Source organism: Schistocerca cancellata, chromosome 2, assembly GCF_023864275.1.
Source record: "Schistocerca cancellata isolate TAMUIC-IGC-003103 chromosome 2, iqSchCanc2.1, whole genome shotgun sequence".
Classification (NCBI taxonomy): domain Eukaryota; kingdom Metazoa; phylum Arthropoda; class Insecta; order Orthoptera; family Acrididae; genus Schistocerca; species Schistocerca cancellata.
The window spans coordinates 925953840-925979435 of NC_064627.1; the positions used below are offsets into that span (position 1 = coordinate 925953840).

The window sequence follows — 25596 nt, forward strand, 5'->3', positions numbered from 1 at the left end:
AGGTGGTAGGGAGGACCACACACAAGCAACCTCACGTCCATGATTGAGGTGTTGTCAACACTTCTGACATATCATTTCGCCCTGTGAACACCTCGCACACCATCTTTTTAACAGGGGCCTGTTGGTGTGCAGAATTCAGTGTCTTATGTAGACAAGTGAGTCACATCACCAAATATGGCTTCTGATATACTTGTATCCTGATACCAGTGTTTATCAACATTTGTGACATCAGTATGGGTGACCTCCTTCCACACTTTGAGCACTCAACTGTGGAATTTCTGCACCTGCACTAAAATCGTGTAAGGCAGTAGTTGTTGGTGGTAGGCGTGTTCACCAATTGTTGTCATCCACAACTGAACTAGGGAATGGTAAGCTGCTCTGTGGTGATCTCTACCAACAAAATTTTGTTGTGCAGGAATCTTACTATCCATCTATTGAGCTGATATTACGAGGAGCATTCAGAAATTATCTCCAATAGTAGTTTTATGTTCTTTATTTATTAGTCAATATGAGCCATTGTATATGGGATCCCTCAATCCACTCACCAACAGTGTCAATACGCTGCTACCACCTTCATGGTGACTTCATTATTGTGTCACTGAACCACTGTTTGGTAGTATTATGCAGCCACTTGTGGACAGCTGCCTGTAATTATTGTTTGTTGCTAAACTGTTTACCTCATTGCCCATCCTTCATGTTACTGAATAAAGCATAATCAGATGGAGAGACATGGTGAACACCAGCAATGTCAACTTTTCAGTCATAGCAGTAATGGTGTGGGGTCACAGGTTAGTGTGGTGGAGGAGCACTCCTGTCCACTACTTTCTCTGTCGCCGTAGCTGAATCCTGCATCAAAGTCATGTAAGGCCTGTAGACGAAGCAATGAAATTTCTTGGGCGAGGGACTCCCACGATGTTTCCAATGCATGGCTTTGATTTTCTTTTCAGGTGTATCATAGTGAAACCACGATTCATCACCAGTCACCAGTTTCTCCCAAATATCCAGATCCTCATTCTTTGTTTCCAATAACTGAGGACTGTCAACTGTTCTCCTTACGAGCCTGTGTCAAGTACCATGGAACACAAACTGTCGTGAATAACTGAGTCAGGATGTGTGTCGCCGAGGCCTATTTGCCATCCCAGTTCATCAAAAAGGTTATGCACCTACCAGCTCTAATCAACTGAGACACAACCTGTGCTCCCCAGAGACCATGATGTTGACAAACGACCAGTACTCACATTCTTGAGTGCAGATTCTCTTCCACCAGCAAACCCAGTGATCCAGTTGTAAACAGTATTTTGTGCAGGAGCTTCTTGATCACACACTGAAGTTAAAAGTTTATGAATTTCCATTGTTTTGACGCCTCCTTTCCACAAATACCATGTACTCCACCTGTATCCATAATAGTCACCTTACATCCCGTGTAGTGTAACATGGGTTATTTATGAAAATGACCTATGTTCCACTGAGGACACTTACACTGGCAAAAGAGGTCATCTCTCTTATAAATATTTCATGCAGTGTGAAAAATAAACTGTATGTGCTCCAACCTGTGATCTGTGCAGATGGGGCATATACAGTCATGTAACACAGTGACAGCAAGGCATGTTATGCCGAGTGCAGTAGCACTTGGACGTGGACATTTATGCCTTGGTGGTGCACCTTGAAGGGGTCATGAACACCTCAGAGAAAACAGACATACTAGAAAGTAAATGCTCAATACAAATGAAGATCACAAATCTTAGATCTTAAGTGTCATGTGTTTGTGTGTGTGGTCTAATGTTGTTGAAGACCTTACTGGCCAGAAGCTTTATTTGTGACAGTCTTTTTGTTGTGCCTATCTGTGACTTAGCATTTCTGCTGTATGGTGAGTAATAACTTTCCTTTTCATAATATTGTTACATTCCATCCTGGATTCTCCATTGTTCGATTAGATCTCAAGTTTGATGTGGTACGATGTATCAACTGATGTATCTGCATTTATGTCTTACTAATATTCGCTGGCTTCACAATTGATGTACACAGCTGTAATAATACAGAAGACTATTGCTGAAGAAGTGTTCATCATTCTGTAGTTGGAAGTAGTGAGACACACTCGTACAGCATCACCCTGCCTGCAGACGAAGTCAAGTTCATGCACAGCCGTGGTAATGAGCAGCCACACCAACTTAAACCGCATCGTACTTAACAAATATGCCACACAGTGCTTCCTACTCATGGTGTTGCAGTAAAGTCCACGCATGCACATGCTTGCCTATACACACACAAGAAAGGAAAATACTGCACTTGTCCACAGCTTTCTCTACTCGCCAACAAACAAGTGCTGTCCTCTGACTGTACACACTGTTCACAACTGCCATCTAGCATTTCCATTGTGTACTTCATCGCCCTACTAGAGGATGTGCTCGGAGTGTATTTGCAAAACAACAAAATTATAAATCATTTCCAAATGCCCCACATACACACACCCTGTACTTGACGATCCAGCCAAATGTCACTACAAGTTCTGATGACATTCCCATCAAGGATCCACCAAAAAACTACATCTGCTATGGTGATGGGTCTCCGTCCTACATCGCCAACAATCTCTCTACTTCCATTGTTCACGTGTGTAGAATGATCGTAATACAGAGGGGAAAAAAATTGGGAACAGGACCAGGACCAACAACGACAACACACTTTCATATACTGCCATGCTTTTACACTCCCCCACCCCAACACACAAACACAAAGGGGAGGGGGAGGGCACCATACTGTTTCATCATTAAAGCATTCCCCCTCAATAGTCTGTGTCTATGGATTGGAATGGTAATTTTGTGACTTGTTGTATTCTTTAGTTTTTCTATGCATTCATGTCTCAATGTATTATGACCTGTCTTAATATACCACTGTGTGTATTCATTGGTTCTGATTTCTGTTACAATATCAAAGTTAGTAATTCTGAGACAAAATCTATTACAAGCATTCAACTTATACCAACACAAACTATTTGTCCTCCCTCATCTCAACTTCACAGCCTGCTGCACTTATTTCACACAAAGTTGGGCAAGAAACTTGGTAACACTGATTTCATCAATAAACACTACAGTAATTAGTCTTATTAAATAACAGCAAAGTAAATAATGATCCAATATGAAAAACAAAATATCTGAAATAGTGCAAATGATTCATAATTATATATATGGCCTTGGCCGTAAAAAAAATTATCTACTGATTTCCAATGCTTAACACTGTAGTTAAAAATGAACAAATTCGCACACACAAAGAGAGATGAAATAGCTTTTGTATAAGAATCCTTCACTCCCCTTCCCACCTATTTTAACAGGTTATCACAAAATGTGTTGTAATAAAGTGTGTGTGTGTGTGTGTGTGTGTGTGTGTGTGTGTGTGTGTGTGTGTGAGTGAGAGAGAGAGAGAGAGAGAGGGAGAGAGAGAGAGAGAAAGAGAGACTACAACTACTACCACCACCACTATCACCTTTCTACAGGAGCCCACATAGCAGTAGTAAATCTGACGATCCTACAAACTGATAAGGTTTATTTCATTTCATTTTTGAAGGAGAAATAAAAGGCTTAGTTACTAGGCCTGATCCATTTTCTACTACTCCCTGCCTGCACTGTGAGAAGTCTGTTTCCATACACCAATAGGTATGATATCAAGGATCTGCATTCACACAGCAGTATACCAAAAATGTCACTCACTCCTTTAGAACCACAATATATGAGGTTTTTATTTCTGAATTTAAGATATTCTTATGTAAATTAAGAATAAATGAAACAAATTCCAGAATGATCTTAGAAGTTCTGTCAGTTTTTCAAACAGTAAAAGCCTAAAGAAATGAAAGTGGATGAATTGCAACTACATAGTATAGGGTGTAATGCAGCAGTCTTTCTTTCTCGAAGTAACTGTTTTTCATATAATTAGTAATGAGTTTCATACGTCTTCAGTGTTAATTGTTAATGCAGCTTTCATGTTTGTTTCTTCCTTTTGTTAATGTGCACCTTGGCTTGATCCACATTCCTGGAGATTCTACTTTACACTAGGAACTATGGAACAGAACATACGAAAGAATGAATGAATGGCATACACGCAAAAAACTGGATACATATGACTTCTTCCTGTGCTCTGACAACATAAGTACAAATTATTTTACTAGTTTATTTTCAGTTGTTTAATGTTGTTACATATAAAAATACTTGTGTGAAGTTTTCCATGAAACACTGATCAATAATGTATTTCCCAATAATATTGAATATGATAACATGTTGGAACTCCTCCACTAACCCACATTCAAATGTCAGGAAATCAGTTTTCCACTTATTTTTCACTCCAAAGCAATGCAGTAATAACTGTAACCACAATTTTTACTGTAAGTGACGAGAAAGAAATGCTATTAAATGGATGAACTATACACAAATGCAAAAACTGGCATGGAAATGGAAGAGCATGGAGAAATATAACAGCGCAGTATTATTAAGAATTGAATTACACCATTACTTCACATGTTTAAAAAGATTTCAAACTGAAAGAGCCTATTGCCTTGAATTAAATGATCATTACAGAAAGTTTATTTTACTCACAAGTAAATTGTTACATTTGTACAACAATATACATGTCACTTGAATAAGTTTTCTACAGAGATTAATCCACAAACACATTTGAAAAACTTAGGAATTTAGATACAGAAAAAAATCAATCCTGTTTACCATACAGATCTATTTACACCTTCTCCATGTAGGATCCAGTGGATTACAACTAAGAGTTTGCTGGTCATGTAGTGGGTTCCATGACATTTATACAATATAACAAAATTATAAAAAAAAGCTTTTATATATAATGATACACCCAATAGGGACTTGACAAAAATCTACATACAACTAAAACTATTTCATATTTAAAAAAAGGGATACAGAGTATCCATAAATAATGTAAACAAACACTATTTTTAACCACATGAAGATAATGAATTGCCTTCACTGTCTTAAAAAAATGGTAAGAATGCTGATAGCAGTGTTGAATGCTAATAGAAAAACTACTGCATTACTTACTTTTCCCAATCTGTATCAAGAGTGCTAATATGTGTTGCAAATGACAATGAATGACCACTTTTGTTTGAAGATAATGAAAGACCTGTAAAGTAACACCTGTAGGGACAGTTTCTTAAAAAATACAAATGAATACTGATAAAAACATTATGTAATTTATCTTATTTCTGGAAAATAATTGATCATCTCCACTTTTGTGATTATCAGCACTAACTAAGCAGTAAAAACAGTTTTTGACAGCAGTTTCAAGGCCGAAAGTGTAAGCACATTTATAGCAATTTGGAAATTATGTAAAATGTGTATAAAAGAAAACAGCTACTAGACACAGGTGTAAACCCAACAGTGTACATCACTGGAATTGTGTGTGATTTATGTGTTTGGGGACAAACCATGAAATAGTTGTCATTTTATTTTAAATGGAACCAGTGAATGCAAAAAAATAAATAAATAATATTAGGACACTGGCTACTGAATTCAACATCAAGTGAAGGAAACAACTGACTGGATCCATCATGTTTTGAACAAAAAGCAATATCTTTGTCAAACCCTGCTTCCATGTTAACAATAGAAAAAGATGCACTTAAAACTCTTATGTATAGATTTACACACAATTTACATTCAGTTTATATATATGTTATGTGCACTAAGTAATGGATGTGCTTCACAAATGATATAAAAACTAAACATTTCTTTTCTACATTTAAAACACATGGAAAAGTTTCCATAGGAATGGATGACAGAATATATGTATATATTTATTTATATTTACGTACAAAACAGCCTAAATTGTTTTCATACAAGCATTTGCATTAGCTGATTTATATTTTTTTTACAATATATAAACACCAAAACTGTGCAAACCATTCATTACATACATTATACAAATGCGAATATTTGATCAATAGATTTCATTTCACATTATTTTTATACTTTTTAATCCTTTACATCAGTCTTGATGAAACTTTAAATATATATTTATTTATAATGATTAACTATCAATTACATAGACATCATGCTTACATTCATGAAAACATTCACAGACTGAGGCAAAATGGATGAAATAATGAATTATTTACATGAAAGTGACCGACTGGGATTATGTGACTACTTACACAAACATTTAAAATTCAGACTGACATGCATTTTTCCTTAAAAATATACAGTAATAATGACAGACAGGAAAAAATTTAGCAACCAGCATGCCGCAAATCTACAAAATTCAAGCCGTAATACAAACAGATAATATGTTTTAAAACATCAGGTAGATTAAAGGAATTTTTTCTGCTGCACAACGGCTGAAATGAATGTGAAAACTGCTCTTATGAGCTGCAGAACACAGGCTCCATCTAGTGATTTGAAAGAGGAACAGCAAGAGCATTTAAAAAAAAAAAAAAAAACCACAGAAAAACCTAAATATGTAGTAATACTTTTATGTGCACTGTCTCCTCACCTACTGGATTTATGAATAAAGATGTTGAGTAACGTACCTTGGGTACAAGCACAGTTAAAAAAACAAATAAGGTGTGACATGATGCCATGGAGTACGAGCATTCAGAGAACAGGAGTACTTGTGAACTACAGTTCACATATCATGTGACAGACCTTAATTGAAAGGGTACCACTCTTCAACAGCTGTGACAAAATTTATGGAATGTGAACACACAAAATAGCTATAATTTTGTCAATAATGATTGCTTCCAGACACTACTTTATGAATTGATCAGTAATACCTCGACCTGTTCCACAGTGATACACAGGATTTTTGAAATATATTATCTTTTGAAAAGAGGGCTCAATTTAGCATATGAAGAGATTTTATTCCTTCTGTAAACAAATCCCGTTATAAAAACTGGGAACTACCTATGTTTACTACTTCAAATTTTCCATCCGAGCTCCAACTTGTCACACAGAGCACACAAATGTTTGGCAAAAGATCTTACTTTCCATTTGTGTGCTCCTTTATCAGCAAGGTCATGACTGCAGAACATTTAGTCATTTAGAAAATAAAGACACTGTCTTGCAATTTCCCAACATCGAAATAACATTCCTTATGCAAAGAAAAAAATAACATTCAAGTACGTGCACGGATTCTTTAATTTCAAAAAATGTTTATATTTAGTTCCAGAACTTATCAGATTTTCCAATCAAAGAAATTCCATGAGGTAAATGAATTAGCTATCACTGTATTATTCAACACTTAGGTAAATCCGAAACCATCCAGCAAGACTCTGCAAGCATTGTTGTCTGGTTATCAAAATATTTTTTGAAAAAATCTCTCTTGTACCAAACCAAGCAAGATCCCTCTTTCAAATAATGACTAATTAACTTCAGTTTAAGAACAGAAAATTACAACAAGTGAATGTAACCAAGAGCTGATAGAACTCTTGTCCTGAAGCCCCCACAAAGAGTAAATTAGGTACTGCACCTATTACTCTTAAGAGATGTATCAATAACGGTAATTTTATGACATTAATAATTACATAAATACACTACAACAAAAAGTAAGCTGGATGTCAAGACAGTTTACCATCTCCAAAGAAACCCAAGAAAGAAAATTCCAAGAATATATAAACAGAAATTAAGAGCAACTACACAAAATGAAACTACATAAGTAACTAAATTTTCTTTTCATTTGTGTAATTTGGATGACCAAATGTTAACGAGGTAAATTATCGAACGCTGTAAATGGATGCATTACACACAAATAATGTTGTGCAAATTACAAAATAACTTCTAAGGGTTTATGACTCCACTGTGAAATATACAGTAAAAATGTTCTTAGAGAGGGACCTGTAGACAAAAGAATTAATTATCTTTAGTTGCACATTTAAGGAACAGTAGAAATAAATATATCTGACAGTTAATCCAGGTTGTGCTCAGCAGAATAGTTGAAAATATCCAGGAAGAATCCTTTACACGAAGAAGTTGTTTTTATTAACATGTATCTTTTTAAAAACTCAAATATATGAAATGGATAGCAAGTCCTCAGAGGGACTTGTGTCACAAATAAAAACTGTCTGCAGTCACAAGTGCTCAACCATGTAGCTTTATATAGGTATGAACGCAGCTCCTGTTATGCTACATGTTCAGTTCTACATTTCCATTTCATAATTTTTCTTTGAATAAGAATTTTTTGTTCTCTTTTATTTTTTATTGTTAATCTGATTATGAAAAATAGGTACTTTTGTCTTTTGCCTGTACACTTTACATTCTGAATATGGCATATGTTCATTATTTGACATGATTTTTGTTAAACAGATATTACTTACAAAGAAACTAATAACAAGTTATTTATATATATATATGTATGTATAATCTTGGTACAAATATTTTATCAACTGTACATATCATATTATTACAATTCACTGTTAAAAAACTGGGATTTGGTTTCTACATACAATCACTCTGGGAAAGTATCGAGTGACACAGACTGAAGAACTTCCTGCAATGGAAGCTGAGCCACTGTAAACACTCATCCAAAATATATCAATATAATGGCTCTTTATATATATTCTATGCATTTACTTCATTTCATAAAAACAAATGCATTAAAAACACCAATTTCAAACATCCACAGCGGTAGCATATCTGTATGTACATCAAAATAAGAATAATACCCAAAAAGGAATTAATTTCAGAACTGTGAGCTTTGAAAGTTACACCAGTTCAGTAAAGGCATGTAGCCCTTTTACCTTGGCTCTAATACTACAGTAAAATTCAAAATCATTAATTTAACAATGATATTAAGCATCCACAGCAAATATATAAGACAGACAGAGAAATAACCAGCAAGGTAGCATGGAGTTTACTGTTTTCAATACTACAACCTCATGTCTTGTGTTAAATACATCAATTTTTAAGACTGATGTCATAACCACTTTCATCAATTATTCCCTCTGCATGTTAGCAGTGTGTGTGTGTGTGTGTGTGTGTGTGTGTGTGTGTGTGTGTTTTGCCTCAAGATCAGTAAATATATGACAAAAACTTTAAAAAAGATTTAATGTTTACTGTTGCCATCTTCTCTTAAATTTCAATAACTACAAATGTTTTCTTAGTTTTCTTTAAAATCCCTTAGCAACTATTACCTGAGGGGTTTATCACAATTTGATGTTCCATTTAATGAAAATTATTTATGTTAAAATAATGATTTCCCCATGTGAAAACAGTGTTTGCGAATGTGAACTCCATTCTCTCCTGCAAAAGACATGTCACGTTCCAGTTATTATTTCCAATGCCTTCCAGTACTAATTTCATTGTGTTTATCCACTAAATGTTTACATACAGTCATTTAGTTTTGATTGTAACAGAAAGAAATTACATAGTTAAATGGCTCCTAAAAAAAGAAAGTCTAAAACAAAATAACTGTATTCCTAGACTGAAACATGCCTACTAGTGCATGCTGTTTCAAGCAACAGTATACAGGAATTTTTATTTATTGTAAATTGATTGTTTGCTGACACAATACTCACTGCATATGAAAATATTTGAATACTCCCGTCACACTGCTCACCTAGTTTACTTCAGTTATCAGCAATCAGTTGTCTATAAACCAGATTGTATCTTATGAGATATGCCATATAAGCTGCATAACTTTCATTTTGTAATATTTTCACAGGTTAACTGAATGACTGTTAATTTTAACGTCAGCAAAACAGTATTTACACCAATAAAATTGTGCCTATCTTTGATTCTTATCTTATTCACATTCTTCGGCGAGACTTATCTCATGCTTGCAAATATCCACATCTGCACACAGATCATCACCAAGATGATGATACATTACATACAAAATCCAAATGCATTACTTCCAGAGCAGTTTTTGTGAGAATGTCACAACTTAGAAAAAAATTAAAATAAATGCGTTTCACTGAAAATTCATATGTGCTGATCAGTTTCTTCCAAAACTTGCGTTAAAAGTGTAAGGTCAAACCTTATACTAAAAGTACATACAAGGCAGATGCTCTGGCAGTAAGCTGCCCGATGTGTATCCCTATAGACCACCATTGCTCGGTGGGCCTATGGGGCCGAGATCAGTACTCACAACGACGGGGCCGCCAACTCCCATTGCTGATGCTGTCTTCATAAAAAATTTCTCAAGTTTTGCAATTATATGCTTGCCATACGTGTATTTGCGAAGCGAGTTCAGATGTGGTCGAATTTTGTGCATAAGAACCTTGCGCTGTGCAGGTTCCGATACGTCAATCATCTTCTGTACAACATAGTTTGCATATTGGTCCTTCATCATAACATGCAAAGCACTGGCAGAAAAGAAAAGAAAATACAGTATTTAACAGTCTATTGTACATATCTATTGTCTTTATATAATACGTCAATCTCTGAAATATACAGACTATATTATCTATTGCTGATATCTAACAAACCTACATGTGTAGTTATATGTATCCTAATAGTAAATGTTAAACTGATAAATGAGAAAAATATGCAACAACTCTCACTGAAATATGAAACCCATACTGACATTTGCAGAAAATTAAGTAATAATTGTGGTAATAAAATGCAAGCACACACTATTACAAATCACAGTCTTCCCACATCAACAAAATCTTCCATTCAAACTCATTTACCAGCGCACACTTTATAATGACTTGACTGTGTTTTTAATCACACTGTTTACAGTTTACTACAGTAGAGCAAAGAAAGTCCAGTTCAGCCAGTGATATCATGCTCGATTTTTAGACTATGAAAGGCAATCCACCAGCTTTTGATTATATCTTATCACCATTATAACTATCCATATTCCCTTTCTGTTCACACTTTTATTGGAGCAGGTCAATATGAATGTTGTCCCAACTTTTTTTTAAAACTAATGTTAGGAGAGAAGGGGAGTCTGGTTTTTAATCATGAATATGTTACATGCATTATTATACATTTGACATTTTGGAGAAGAATAATTTACAAGGAGTGCATGACACTGGTTTCCAATTTTTAAAATTTTTCTGCATGTACAAAGAAAATTAAGAAGGCTGGCAACTGAAGGCAAGGGGGAGAATAAGTTACATTGTACTATGGTACTACAAATTGCTGATGATATTCTGGAAATAGTGTGGAGTCCCAGTACAACTCAATGAAAAAAATCATACACTTCTAAATGAAGAAGAATCAATGGAAATGTTTATTAATAGAAGGATGGAAACACTTCACTTCACACCAACCAAAATAAACATGGTTCAAATGGCTCTGAGCACTATGGGACTTAACATCTGTGGTCATCAGTCCCCTAGAACTTAGAACTACTTAAGCCTAACTAACCTAAGGACATCACACACATCCATGCCCGAGGCAGGATTCGAACCTGCAACCGTAGCAGTCCCGCGGTTCCAGACTGAGCGCCTAGAACCGCTAGACCACCGCGGCCGGCCAAAAATAAACATAAACAGTATAATATTACAGAAAATGTGCTCTTACTGATAAAATGTCTGATAATTAAAATATTCATTCTTTATTCCACGTGGGAAAAATATATCTAAAAAGAAAGATGATGAGACTTACCAAACGAAAGCGCTGGCACGTCGATAAACACACAAACAAACACAAACATACACACAAAATTCAAGCTTTCGCAACCAACGGTTGCCTCGTCAGGAAAGAGGGAAGGAGAGGGAAAGACGAAAGGATTTGGGTTTTAAGGGAGAGGGTAAGGAGTCATTCCAATCCCGGGAGCGGAAAGACTTACCTTAGGGGGAAAAAAGGACAGGTAAACACTCGCACACACACACATATCCATCCGCATATACACAGACACAAGCAGTGTATACCGTTTGAAAAATGTCTGCTTGTGTCTGTGTATATGCGGATGGATATGTGTGTGTGTGCGCGCGAGTGTTTACCTGTCCTTTCTTCCCCCAAAGGTAAGTCTTTCCGCTCCCGGGATTGAAATGACTCCTTACCCTCTCCCTTAAAACCCAAATCCTTTCGTCTTTCCCTCTCCTTCCCTCTTTCCTGATGAGGCAACCGTTGGTTGCGAAAGCTTGAATTTTGTGTGTATGTTTGTGTGTCTATCGACCTGCCAGCGCTTTTGTTAAGTCTCATCATCTTTCTTTTTAGATATATTTTTCCCACCTGGAATGTTTCCCTCTATTATATATATCTATATATATGTCTTGACAGTAAGGAGGATGGCTTTGTCCTCTACACAATTTACTGTACCTGTACACCATAATAAACACAAGTTTCTTTTTATGGTGGTTGGCAGTAGTAAATGCACAAAGCAATCAAATCACACTTTTAGTACTGCAACTATGGTGCCTGAGAAACACACACACACACACACACACACACACACACACACATTTAACTGTAACAATAAGATTATAACTCACTTTTCATTGAAGCTGCAGACTTCCTCTATCAGAACTGCACGCTCAGCTCTTGTAGCATGAGTGACACACTTTTCTACAACGTTGGAAGCAAACTTGTGTTGTGAAAGCACCAGCACCTTTCCCCTGACAGACAGGATAATCTGAGACTTGTCTTCTGGCTTCCCATGTTCTGGAATTTGAAGAAATGCTCATTAAAGTTATGGTTTCAAAAATTATGAAAGAATCTCCATCAATGGAACCCACAGACGTAGTACTGTCAAAGATTAATTACCTACACTAACTGCCAAAAATTACAATAGGGAAACTGTTACCTGCTGTGTATGATTATTTTACTGTGTAACTTTTTTGTGTCAACAGATTTCAGATTGTGTACTGTACGAGAGACAGTCGACAGAAGACATCAATACATTTTAAAAAGATCTTTACATGCATATCCAGACAAATAGTGGTTATTTAGCACAAAGTAAGTAAAGTAAGTGCTTAAAAGAATAATGAAAGGCAGATAATTTTTCAGTATTATGTAAAGGACAGAAAGACTTAACAGTCTCCACTAGCTATGGTGAGTAGCAAGCTATCCTTTTCATAATACTGTCATCATTCCATCCTGGATTTTCCATTGTTTGATGATAATATTTCACTGTAACGCAAGGTCAGCCTGGGCGAACAAAAGACATGTAACACACTCATAGCCATAAATAAGACGGGAATCCAAATCCAATATTAGAAAGTAAACACACAGCGAAGACATTTGGATGTAGACTGCTGAGGAAGCAAACCTCAACAATGCTGCAGTATTAAATATATCGTATTTGCCTGATTATAAGCCAACCCTCCCCCTCTTTTTTACAGGGGCTCCTTGAGAAAAATATGTTCTGACTAATCAAAATTACAAACTTTTATGGACGTAAAGTATATGCCTAAAAAGTTAACAATGCATCTGTTCTAAAATTATGTCATTTACTCATTGTCTACATTTTGGTAATACAAGGAGAAATAAAATAAACAAAAAGAGATGGTTTACATGAATTTTTATCTTCACGGTCTTTTTTGTTTATGTCATCTGTGGTATCATTATTTTCCAACATCATCATCAATCATCATCATCCTAATAGCACAGCTGTGTTTTCACAAATATTTGGCTATTTCTTCTAAGTATGTTGCGATTTCTGAGGTTGTGGTTATGGAGGGAACTGAGAGCATTGCTCTTTTTTTTCTTTTCTTTCTTAACACACAGCAGATCTCAAAACAAGACACAAGCATAACTGCCCAGATAAAGGGGAAAAAAGCAGTAACACATACAGGGGGACAATTAGTGAACTATACGAAAAATAAAATAAATAAATAAAAAATAAAACATAAATTGGTTACAAACTACAGCATGCACACACTTTATTCAGCATGCAAAGTCATTATACAAGGGGGCACCCCAAAGTAACTGGAATCGTAATGCTGCAAATCGTGCAGTTGTAGTTGCAGGTTGTGCCGCCAGAGGGTTGTAGGAGGAGCTCTGCTGAGTCATTCTGCCACGTGGCGTCACCCAACAGTGAGAAGTGTGGTTTCTTTGTCAGTTATTTGAGTGTGCGTACAGTGCAGACATGACACGAGGAAATGGCTAGTTCTTATAAACAACGTGTGGCAGTGAAGTTTTGTTTCTTGCTCGGCAAGAACACAGCAGAAACTGTTGGGATGATTCAGACAGCCTACAAAGATCATGCTCTTAGTAAAACGCAAGTGTACGAATGGTTTTCTCGGTTTAAAAAGGGAGAAATCGTGGTTGAAGATCAGCCCCATTCCGATCGACCTTCAACTGCTCGAAGCAAAGACAACATCGACAAAATCCCTGATCTCATCAGTGAAGATCAACGCAGGACAATCGACCAACTTGAGAACTTGTCCGGGTTGTCCTGGAGCTCAATTCAGCGCACCTTGACCATCAATTTCGGGATGCGAAGAGTGGCAGCAAAATTCGTGCCAAAGCTTCTTACCAGAGATCAAAGGGATCATCGCGTTCAAGCCTGCCTCGAAATGAACGACACATTCAAAGATGATGCACATTTTTTCAACAAAATCATTACAGGTGATGAGTCATGGTGCTACGGGTAAGATCCAGAAAGTAAACAACAGTCATCACAATGGAAGTCACCTGGCTCACCTCGACCAGTGAAATCTAATGTGAAAACGATGTTGATCTATTTTTTTGACACTGAATTTGTCCCTGAAAACCAGATAGTAAACCAACAATTCTATTTGGAGGTCATGAAACGGCTTCGCAGAAGTTTATCGCGAAAACGTCCGGCTTTGTGGGGGTGTGTGGTTCCTGCGTCACGACAACGCTCCCGCGCACATGGCTCTCAGCGTTCTCCAGTTTTTGCCCTTAACGAAGGTGACTACCTTGACCCACGTGCCCTATTCGCCGGATTTAGCACCCTCGGACTTCTTCCTATTCCCAAGCATGAAAAGAGACTTGAAAGTTGAGCGTTTTGTGGATGTGAAGGATGTAAAACGCAAAGTCATGAAAGTGCTAGCAGGTATCAAAGAGGACGAATTAAAAAGGTGCTTCGAACACTGGAATGAACATTTGGACAAGTGTATTAATGCTAATGGAGAGTACTTCGCAGGAGATTAAGGTTGTATTTGAAAATAATAAAGTATATGCTATCTAGAAAGAAATTCCGGCTATTTCTGGGTCCCTTGTATGTCATCTGGAGACTGACAGATGTAGTTACTAATGAGTATCTAAAGGTGGTATATTTTGGCCTGTTTGAATCACACATTTCCTATGGTATAGTGTTATGGGGACATTCTTGCTTTGTCAGTGAAATTCTGAAAATTCAAAGAAAAAAGTAATCAGAATAATGAGCAAAGTTAAGCCTAAGGAACACTGCCTCCCCTCTTTATCAAGCACATGATATTAACTGTTATGAATCTATACATCTACACAGCACTGCTTTATGTCAAAAGCAACTTAAATGAGTTCGAGACCAGAGAGAACATACATCCTCACAACACCAGAGGCAAACTGGACTTCGACATACCAAGACACAGACTCACAAAGACTGCAAACTCACACAAAATAATGAGTTTAAAACTCTTCAATAAACTTCCAGCATCTGCTCGATCACTGACCAGTCATATTTTCAAACCTAAGATTTATGACTGGTTACTCAAACACCCATTTCATAAGATAACAGAATATTTTGAAATAGTCACTGACATTAGTATATAAGAATATTCCTAAAAGAATTGGAATTAAATTGTAAAAACTTTACTGTAAAGTTATTGTTAATTTATATTTAATGTTCAGACCTATTCTGCTGTAAGTGGTCAATGGTGAATAAACTGAATACTGAAGTCCAGATATTCAGATTTAGATTGTGACATCTTCAATATGCCTGCCATCACTGGCGATGATGTGGTGCAGACAAATAGCGAAATTCTGCATGACCAGGTGCAGTGTCGGAACATCGATTCTGTCAATGACCTCCTGAAAGTCTGTTTTCAGCTCAGCAATGGTTTTGGGGTTATTGCTGTACACCTTGTCTTTAATAGAGACCCATAAAAAGGAGACGCATGTGTTCAGATCTGGAGAATATGGCATCCTATAAAGGTGCATGTCAGTGGCCTCTGGGTACCCCAGAGCCAGAATGTGGTCCCCAAAGTGCTCCCCCAGGACATCAAACACTCTCCTGTTTCGATCGAATCGAGCTCCACCTTGCATGAACTTGTCGAACTCAGGGTCACTTTGGATAATGGAATGAGGATGAAATAATCTTCAAGAAGCTTCAAATACCGTTCAGTAGTCACCGTGTCATCACGGAATATCACACCAATTATTTCGTGACTAGACAATGGACACCACGCAGACACCTGTTAGGAATGAAGACTTCTTGATCGCGAAATGCGGATTCTCAGTCCCCCAAATGCACCAATTTTTCTTATTGACAAACCCATCCAAATGAAAATAGGCTTCACCGCTAAAACAAACCATAGGGTGCATACCAATTCCCATCATGCCCCACAGCCAACCATGCAGTCTGAACATCCTAACCCAAACCATTCAGAAGTTTGGATTATTTTACTTCATGTAGTTCAATAACTGTCACCCTGCACTTTGCTTTTGTAAAATGAATTTGCTTCACCACAGTTTCTTTCCCTTTGCTTCAGATTTCTTTTCAATTACCTCCCTTTCTCTGTTTCCCCCATTCACTTTCTCTCCATATCTAATGTCTCTTCCAATATTTTATTACACACTCTTCAAATTTTTTCACACCAATCTTATCTCAAAACTTTTTGGTCAAGTTTGTTTATATCCAAAAAGTCTACCCATACAGAAAGAAAGCTTTAAAAAATTCCGATTATCATCCCAAGTGTAACAAAAGAATAATTTCAACATTAATAGACTGGACTAAAAACAAGCTGTGGGTCACAATACTTGGAAGAAGAATGGAAAATCACTGGAGAATTTCGTTCATAAGAAATGGCTACCATGTCAAAGAAATGAACAGGGAGAACATCTTCAAAGATCTGGAGCTGCAGCGGAAAAACAAACAGCTAGTAAGAAAGTTTTCTCATGATTTATAAAAAAAATTGGCCAAGTGCGAGTAGGAAACTCACACTGAGGGTTCCATACAAACTTAATGACGTACATAGATAATTCATCCATTTTGGGAATTGAGAATTTTTCTGATTTTTGTCATTGATATCGATACTGGCAAGACATCGGTCCCAGATACTCCAAGACCATATCAAAATCTCTACAGCAGTTTCCGAAACTAGCATACAAAAACAAGAAAGCAAGGGACTTCAGTTTGTACATGTAGGGAGAGAAGATTGAATGAAATATTTTTCTTATTGACTTACGAAAACTTGAGTACAACTTACACAGTCTTTGTCCACAGTAATATTTTTCTGTTACGCTTTTGATGGACGATGAATGGCTGTATCTTTTGATTGCACTAACTTAGAAGCTTAAATGTTTTACACCACCTAGGGACCGTATACCTTACTATGTGACGAATTTCAATTTGATCCATCTATCTGCTCCTGAGAAAAAGGTTTGTTAACTGTCGGACGAACAGATGGAAAACAAAGCAATCCTATAAGGTTTCTATTTTTACTGATTGAGGTACGGGACCCTAAAAATGCTGATAGATTGCAGCAGCAGAGTACTATGAGGATACAGAACTGACATAGTGTTTAAACTGACAAGAAAGGTGCAGGAGTATTTGAATACTGGAAGGGACCTACACAAGTTGTGTGCTTTAAAAGCGATATAAAGCAAATAGCACCACATCTTATGCTGCACAAGCTCCCTAACACTTGAGTGCTATACAGTGATACCTTTATAACAAAGACAATCAGTCCATATTGCAACGAATATTTATAAATTCTGGAAACTAAACCAACTCGTGGGACTGCTGTATGTACCAAAAGGAATCAGTTGAAACTTGCTTGTAAATAAATATTTGTTCTCATCTGGACTGAGTGTTTTTATAATAAACTGTTAAATACAATTGCGGTTGTTCCGGTATTACTTCAAAAATTATTATCTACGATCTTTGGTAAGGGTTGGATGATGTACAGACTCAATTGCTGCACAGTTACTAACAAACAGTTTAGCAATTTTGGTAAGCTGAGCACATTTAGTCTGAAAATAATAAACTAGCTAAATCTTCATTAAGTCTGAGGGTATCTCCTATAGTAGGAGATAAAGTTAAGTAAAACAGTACACCTCAGATCAAGGCCAACATCCGGATCAGAATAAGAAAGAGACTGATGTCTACCTGTTCACAGTGCAACCACCATGGCAACAGCCAATCAGAGAATTGTTCCGTTCACTGCTGTCCAATCTTTCTGCTACTGCAGGTAGTGTCTACTGTAGCCTGTTGTAGACGACGCTCGTGACCGGTAACGTAAACAGTTGTGGTCCGTTTTGTTGTGTGCTTTGTTTCTCCATGTGGTGAGTTTATCTGGTGCTACAGAATATCTCAAGTTTGTCGTGGAAGTCTGCAAAATACTGTGGCTGCTGAATGGAAAGTTCAGTGACCTCTTCATGTTTTGCATGGTCAAACACACGAGTTTGTGTGCTCAGTGTGGGAATATTTCGAGAAACAGAGAGACAATGGTGCAACTCCACTGCCTCTAAGGAAGGTAGTCAAAAGAACTGCAGATACCTTGAAGATCCACAAAAATACTGTCATCAAAAGTTGTAAGGAGAAATACTGTGCAGAAGGGAAGAGCCTGGTTCATCCAAACAGTGGACACCCTGAAATAGGAGGACAGAACCACACGTAACAAACTTGGACTATTTTCAGCAAGATGCTGTTCATCACCACATATATGGATATTACTAGAGAAAAAAAAACATACAAATATAAAAAAAGCTGTGTGTTATTCTTCGCAAAGCAGAGTTATTCAGATGCAGCAAAGTGTCTTTGAATGGTTGTCAGAGCCCTCAGTTTTCTGTGCACAAAAATTAATGGATGGGAAATTATAATGGAGAAAGGCTATAATGGAGAGAGGTGACATTGTAGCATGGCATTGTCTATTTAAGAACTATCATTAAAGCGCCATTTTAAGACAGTGTGTGGCTCAACAAAACCTAGGTAAGCACTGGTCATTCTGTCAGTAAAGAGTGGACAGATGATATCATACGTGGAAGTCCTGCTGTTCCAGTGGAAAAGGGTGCATTCTTGCATGCTGGAACTGCATATTGTTTCTTACCGAACTGTCTCCTCCTTTACAAATCAACAAAAACAAACAACTACCACGAGCAGATGAACCATGATAGTTTTCTAAAGTTGTTGAAGGCGCAGCTACCGGAAAACTTAAATCGGCTGTTTGTCACTGTAATGAATAATGCCCCAGACCATTCAGTTACAAAGGTAAAGTTCCAAAGATGGCAATGAAAAACGCTGACATTGTTGATTGATTGAAATGCCACAATGTGAAAATTCAGGACAATTTATGTAAGGCAGAGCTCATGGAAACAGTGAAGAAAAATAAGGCAGGCACAGGTAGGTAAAGAACATGGTCACGGGGTTCTTAGGCTTCTACCATACCAGTGCCACTTTAACACCATCGAAATGATTTGGGCACAAATTAAAAATTACATGGCAACAAATAAAAAAATGAGAAGTTAATTAAAAAAAAAAAACTTCGCTGTGGTAAAAATTCAACGATTGTTAGAGGAAGCACTGGCACAAATAAAGTCAGAGAAATGGAGAAACATATGCCACACAGAAATGTGTTGTTAAAGAAGCATGGAAAAGTGAAGTGAGCGCCGAGAGTAATATAGAAAATATAATTATATCCTTGGACAAGTCCGGTGGCTCTTACATGGACCAGAAAACAGATAACAACAGTGCCAAGGGAGAAATTGATTCTGAGCGAACTGGCATTTACCCTTTGCCTTACTTTGTTTTTATTATTGTGTTTGTATTTTGTATTTTTGACTGAATGGTGTGTACAGCAACTGCACAATAAATCTCATCTCATTATTAAGGGATACTTTTCTGCTCAAGTATGACACACTGCTTGCATGCTACAGTGACTGGTTAAGTACTCAAGCAGTTTATATTACTTTAGTGTTGTTCGTTATTGTATTTATATGAAAAATTCAGATCCATTTTAAAATTTCTTACGTACCGAATACAACATCTGAACACGATTCATTCTAATCATTGTAAAACCAGTGCACTTCCTGTTGCTTTTGTCGAGATATACAAATAATAGGAACACTGTTGTCATTTTATACACGGGAGTGTGTTCGTTAAGACACAAGGATACAATAATCCCATAAAGCGAACTCAGTATCGCATATTTAAAAAGTGGTGCGAGAGGGTAGTTCACAGACAGCTGTTATTCCTACAGCCATAATGTGTGCACACGCACCAGCAAACCGACAACATTGCACCTTTCCACCCTCAACTACACTTCATTGTCAATCACTTTGTGTCAGCAAGGGTGTTAATACCAGCTGTGAAAGCCCACATTCTGTAACAATGATCTTGTTTGAGATGTTTATAAAAGACACTGAACGACTTAAGAATATTGGGCACAATTTCTGGTAATAAAATCTCCACGTTTTCACCCCACCCCATTTGTTTCACAATAGTGACACTGAAATTCTACCATAATCTTCCCTTAAGAAATTATGTATATATCACAAATTTTCAGAGAAATGTTAAATCAGTTGAAAATTCCAGAATTACTATTTTCACTCTACAGGTATGTGTGCCAGCCCCCAACAGATTAAAACTGTGTGGAAAACTACGAAAGGTATGGTGGAAGTTGAGCTGAGAAGGTGTTGCAAGTTGTGCCTAGGCGGCTTAGTTGGTAAAGCAATTGCTAGCAAAAAGCAAAGCTTGCAGGTTCGAGTCCCAATCCAGCTTCGGATTTAATCTGCAAGTAGTTTCAGACACCTATTTCTCTGTCACTTTTTGTATAAGCATACTTCATGTAGTAAACAGACCTGACTTTCATTAACATGTTTAATCTGAACTTACAACACAACTGATATCAGCATTTTGATTCTGAAAAACCACACTAATTTAGAAGGAAGATCCTGACTTCAAAATATATCTCCCCACTGTCATGAGCAGTGGGAAGGAACAAAATGTAATGAAAGATGCAAGAGCATTAAATACAAACACTAAAATTTTACTCACCTAGAACATGTTGTATGACGTAATTCCCATACTGATCTTGAATTAACTGCTCTGTGTGCCGATGAAGCTCTTCTAAAATTGGTGCTGTTTGCTCTGGAGTACAATGCTCTAGAATGCGCTGTATGACACGACAACCATAGGGATGTGTTGATAGTGCAAACACCTATACGAAAGAGGAACACAGCTTAACATTATTTTTGAACTTGAATCAATTACAGTATATTTTATATGCTTCAAATGATTCAAGTGTGGGTCTTTTCTACAAGGTGGGGGGGTGGGAGGGGGAAGGGAAATCTCAGTCATTATAAGACTTTTGATACTTAACAGTACCTATGAAATATTAAGTAACGGCTTTTTAGTTTACATGTAATTGTGAAAGTGACAAATAGCTCTGAAGGAGAGAGATGAAAGCATGGCATTCCAGTGAAGTGCTACACAAATGTCTGTGACAGTGAACTAGCTAGACAATTGAAATTGCTAAATAAAATACATGAAGTAATTTACCTTCATTAATTTATTTTAATAAAAAAATTGTGAATGTAGTAACAAAGCAGCATCAAAGACCATGTGTAAACATACCTGTCCTGAAAATGCATTAATAATGAACTGAAGAGCATGGGGATCCACACATTCAATACATTTCTGTACAACATGATTGCCATTTTGGTCTTTGACACACTTCAACACATGTCCATCTAATTCACGAACAATTTCTTCCTGTTGTTCAGGAGAAATCGATTCTAAAGCTTTCTGGATTACGCGACAGCCGTACATCTGCAGGGCAAGGGGCAAAACATGTCCCCGTACCTAAACAAAAATACTGAAATTTAATTTTTTTATAATTATGGTAATAAGCACATGAACAAGGTCAAATAAATCTCAAAAGTAGTGCCCCTTACATTTAATACTGAAAATTGTACACTACATTTTCCAGTGAAACTGGGGAAGCAACAATTACACTTGAGTTCTTTTTACAACACATAGCAAAACACGACATCATTAAACTTTAAGATAACAATTACATTAGCAATAACAAGAATGGAGAGTGTTGGGAGTATCTACAACCTATCTAAAATGTCAAATACTTACCTTTTGTGCTAAGGTGGTTTTTTGTTCTGGTGTTCCAAACTCAAAAAACTTTTGAATGACATAATTGCCAAATACATCCGTCATGAGATTATAGGCAGCAGCAAGAATTTCTGAAAATACCATTTGTTTTTCTGCTACTGTTGCTCTCTCAAGTTTCTGTTGAATGAATCTTGAACCATGTTGATCTTGAGAGAACTCTACAATGTGATTCACCAAATCACGCAGCTGAAGGCTTGGAAACCGGTTATTTCTGAAAATCACACGAACAGGGTTACCAGAGTATTTACAGTGCAATAGAAAGCAGTACTCATTGAAAGCATTACGCACACATTCAGGACATTCAGAAAAATTAAAGAATCAGTTGAACAGCACTGATTTCAATCATATTCACACAGCAAGGGGAGAGGAGGAATTGGAAGATGGGCCATCTGAGCCTTTTTTATTCTCCCTCAGTTTTTTTCATTGTGTACACTATGCTTCATGATTTTTGACTTAGATTTTATGTGGGCCATTAAAGACTGGCCATAAGTCGTCTTTGTAAATCTAATATGGGATGACATACACCAACCCATATGAGTTCCACAATTCCTGTAGTGCAGAGACATATAGACTCCTGTTGTAATTACTAAAGGACAGTGGCTTGGAGCAGTTCACACATATATAACTCCTCCCATCCTTTCAATCCCTGTTAAGTTAAAATTAGTGATACTCATTCAATACCAGGTATCAACTGCAACACAGCACAGAAAACATGTTCACTGCAGGACTACCATGTTGTAATTTTAAGTACTAAATAAGGATGGAAGGAAATGTTGGTTTGCAACTACATTCTATGTAGTTTCTTCTGAACCTCATTTAGCACGCAAGATAGAAGTAACGTAACATAACATTTAAACAATGGAAAATTCAGGATGGAATATAACAATATCAGAGAAGGAAAGTTACTACTCACCATGTAGCAGAGATGCTGAGTCGCGCTAGGCACAACAAAAAGATTCACACAACTATAGCTTTCGGCCATTAAGGCCTTTGTCAGCAGTAGACGCGCGCGCACACACACACACACACACACACACACACACACACACACACACACACACTTACGCAAACACAACTTGCACACACATCACGTTTCAGTTCTCTGAGACTGCAGATGTGTGTGCAAGTTGCGTTTGCGTAAGTGTGTGTGTGTGTGTGTGTGTGTGTGTGTGGGGGGGGGGGGGGGGGGGGGGAGGGGGGGGGGGGCACGCGCTGTCCTTAACGGCCGAAAGCTATAATCGTGTAAATCTTTTTGTTGTGCCTCTCGCAGCTCAGCATCTCCGCTATATGGTGAGTAGCAACTTTCCTTCTCTGGTAACATAACATTTAGTATTAAATGTGTCCCCAGGTATAAGATTGTCCACAAATGTAGTACCATCTCTAATGATGTTGAACACTGTGCACAATACTTCCCCAACAGATGTTAGTAATCCTTTTTTGTTGTACGAGTACACAATGAGTATATTTGTTTCGGCTTTTTGTGAAACAATACAAATATTTTCTATCAACTTTGACAAATGTAGAAAAGAATCACCTTAGCTTGAAACTGTTTCAGAAGCTTTTCACAATATGTTTTTGGCATCCACATTTGATGAAATATGAGCCCAGAGTGAACTTACTTGACAACAAATTTGTTGAAGAATAGATTGTCTGAAGAATAGATTGTCTCTCTATCACCAATACTTACTATGGCCTCCACAGTGATTCTATGCAGTTCACAATTATTAATTATCTAGTACAGCTACATACAGGGTTACTACAAATGATTGAAGTGATTTCACAGCTCTACAATAACTTTATTATTTGAGATATTTTCACAATGCTTTGCACACACATACAAAAACTCAAAAAGTTTTTTTAGGCATTCACAAATGTTCGATATGTGCCCCTTTAGTGATTCGGCAGACATCAAGCCGATAATCAAGTTCCTCCCACACTCGGCGCAGCATGTCCCCATCAATGAGTTCGAAAGCATCGTTGATGCGAGCTCGCAGTTCTGGCACGTTTCTTGGTAGAGGAGGTTTAAACACTGAATCTTTCACATAACCCCACAGAAAGAAATCGCATGGGGTTAAGTCGGGAGAGCGTGGAGGCCATGACATGAATTGCTGATCATGATCTCCACCACGACCGATCCATCGGTTTTCCAATCTCCTGTTTAAGAAATGCTGAACATCATGATGGAAGTGCGGTGGAGCACCATCCTGTTGAAAGATGAAGTCGGCGCTGTCGGTCTCTAGTTGTGGCATGAGCCAATTTTCCAGCATGTCCAGATACACATGTCCTGTAACGTTTTTTTCACAGAAGAAAAAGGGGCCGTAAACTTTAAACCGTGAGATTGTACAAAACACGTTAACTTTTGGTGAATTGCGAATTTGCTGCATGAATGCGTGAGGATTCTCCACCGCCCAGATTCGCACATTGTGTCTGTTCACTTCACCATTAAGAAAAAAATGTTGCTTCATCACTGAAAACAAGTTTCGCACTGAACGCATCCTCTTCCATGAGCTGTTGCAACCGCGCCGAAAATTCAAAGCGTTTGACTTTGTCATCGGGTGTCAAGGCTTGTAGCAATTGTAAACGGTAAGGCTTCTGCTTTAGCTTTTTCCGTACAATTTTCCAAACCGTCGGCTGTGGTACGTTTAGCTCCCTGCTTGCTTTATTCGTCGACTTCCGCGGGCTAGGCGTGAAACTTGCCCGCACGCGTTCAACCGTTTCTTCACTGACTGCAGGCCGACCCGTTGATTTCCCCTTACAGATGCATCCAGAAGCTTTACACTGCGCATACCATCGCCAAATGGAGTTAGCAGTAGGTGGAACTTTGTTGAACTTCGTCCTGAAGTGCCGTTGCACTGTTATGACTGACTGATGTGAGTGCATTTCAAGCACAACATACGCTTTCTCGGCTCCTGTCGCCATTTTGTCTCACTGTGCTCTCGAGTGCTCTGGCGGCAGAAACCTGAAGTGCGGCTTGTGCTTGTGTCTGTGTATATGCGGATGGATGTGTGTGTGTGCGCGAGTGTATACCTGTCCTTTTTTCCCCCTAAGGTAAGTCTTTCCGCTCCCGGGATTGGAATGACTCCTTACCCTCTCCCTTAAAACCCAAATCCTTTCGTCTTTCCCTCTCCTTCCCTCTTTCCTGATGAGGCAACCGTTGGTTGCGAAAGGTTGAATTTTGTGTGTATGTTTGTGTTTGTTTGTTTGTCTATCGACCTGCCAGCGGTTTTGTTTGGTAAGTCTCATCATCTTTCTTTTTAGATATATTTTTCCCACGTGGGAAAAATATGTCTACAAACAAAGATGATGAGACTTACCAAACAAAAGTGCTGGCAGGTCGATAGACACACAAACAAACACACACAAACATATGTTTGTGTGTCTATCGACCTGCCAGCGCTTTTGTTTGGCGAGTCT

General features: G+C 37.5%; 1 protein-coding gene across 6 annotated transcripts in view; it reads right to left on the reverse strand.

Moving 5' to 3' along the window:
* Positions 1 to 4138: 4138 nt before the first annotated feature.
* Positions 4139 to 25596, reverse strand: part of LOC126162871 (pumilio homolog 2) — a 593093-nt gene continuing 571635 nt past the window's right edge. For all 6 annotated transcript variants that reach the window (XM_049919652.1, XM_049919655.1, XM_049919653.1 and 3 more), the window contains 5 exons: positions 22144 to 22393; positions 21634 to 21861; positions 21055 to 21217; positions 12386 to 12554; positions 4139 to 10303 (listed from right to left, as the gene is read on the reverse strand). In XM_049919652.1, coding sequence (XP_049775609.1) covers positions 10036 to 10303; positions 12386 to 12554; positions 21055 to 21217; positions 21634 to 21861; positions 22144 to 22393 — 1078 coding nt within the window. In that variant the 3' untranslated portion in view covers positions 4139 to 10035. The remainder of the gene's footprint in view (positions 10304 to 12385; positions 12555 to 21054; positions 21218 to 21633; positions 21862 to 22143; positions 22394 to 25596) is intronic.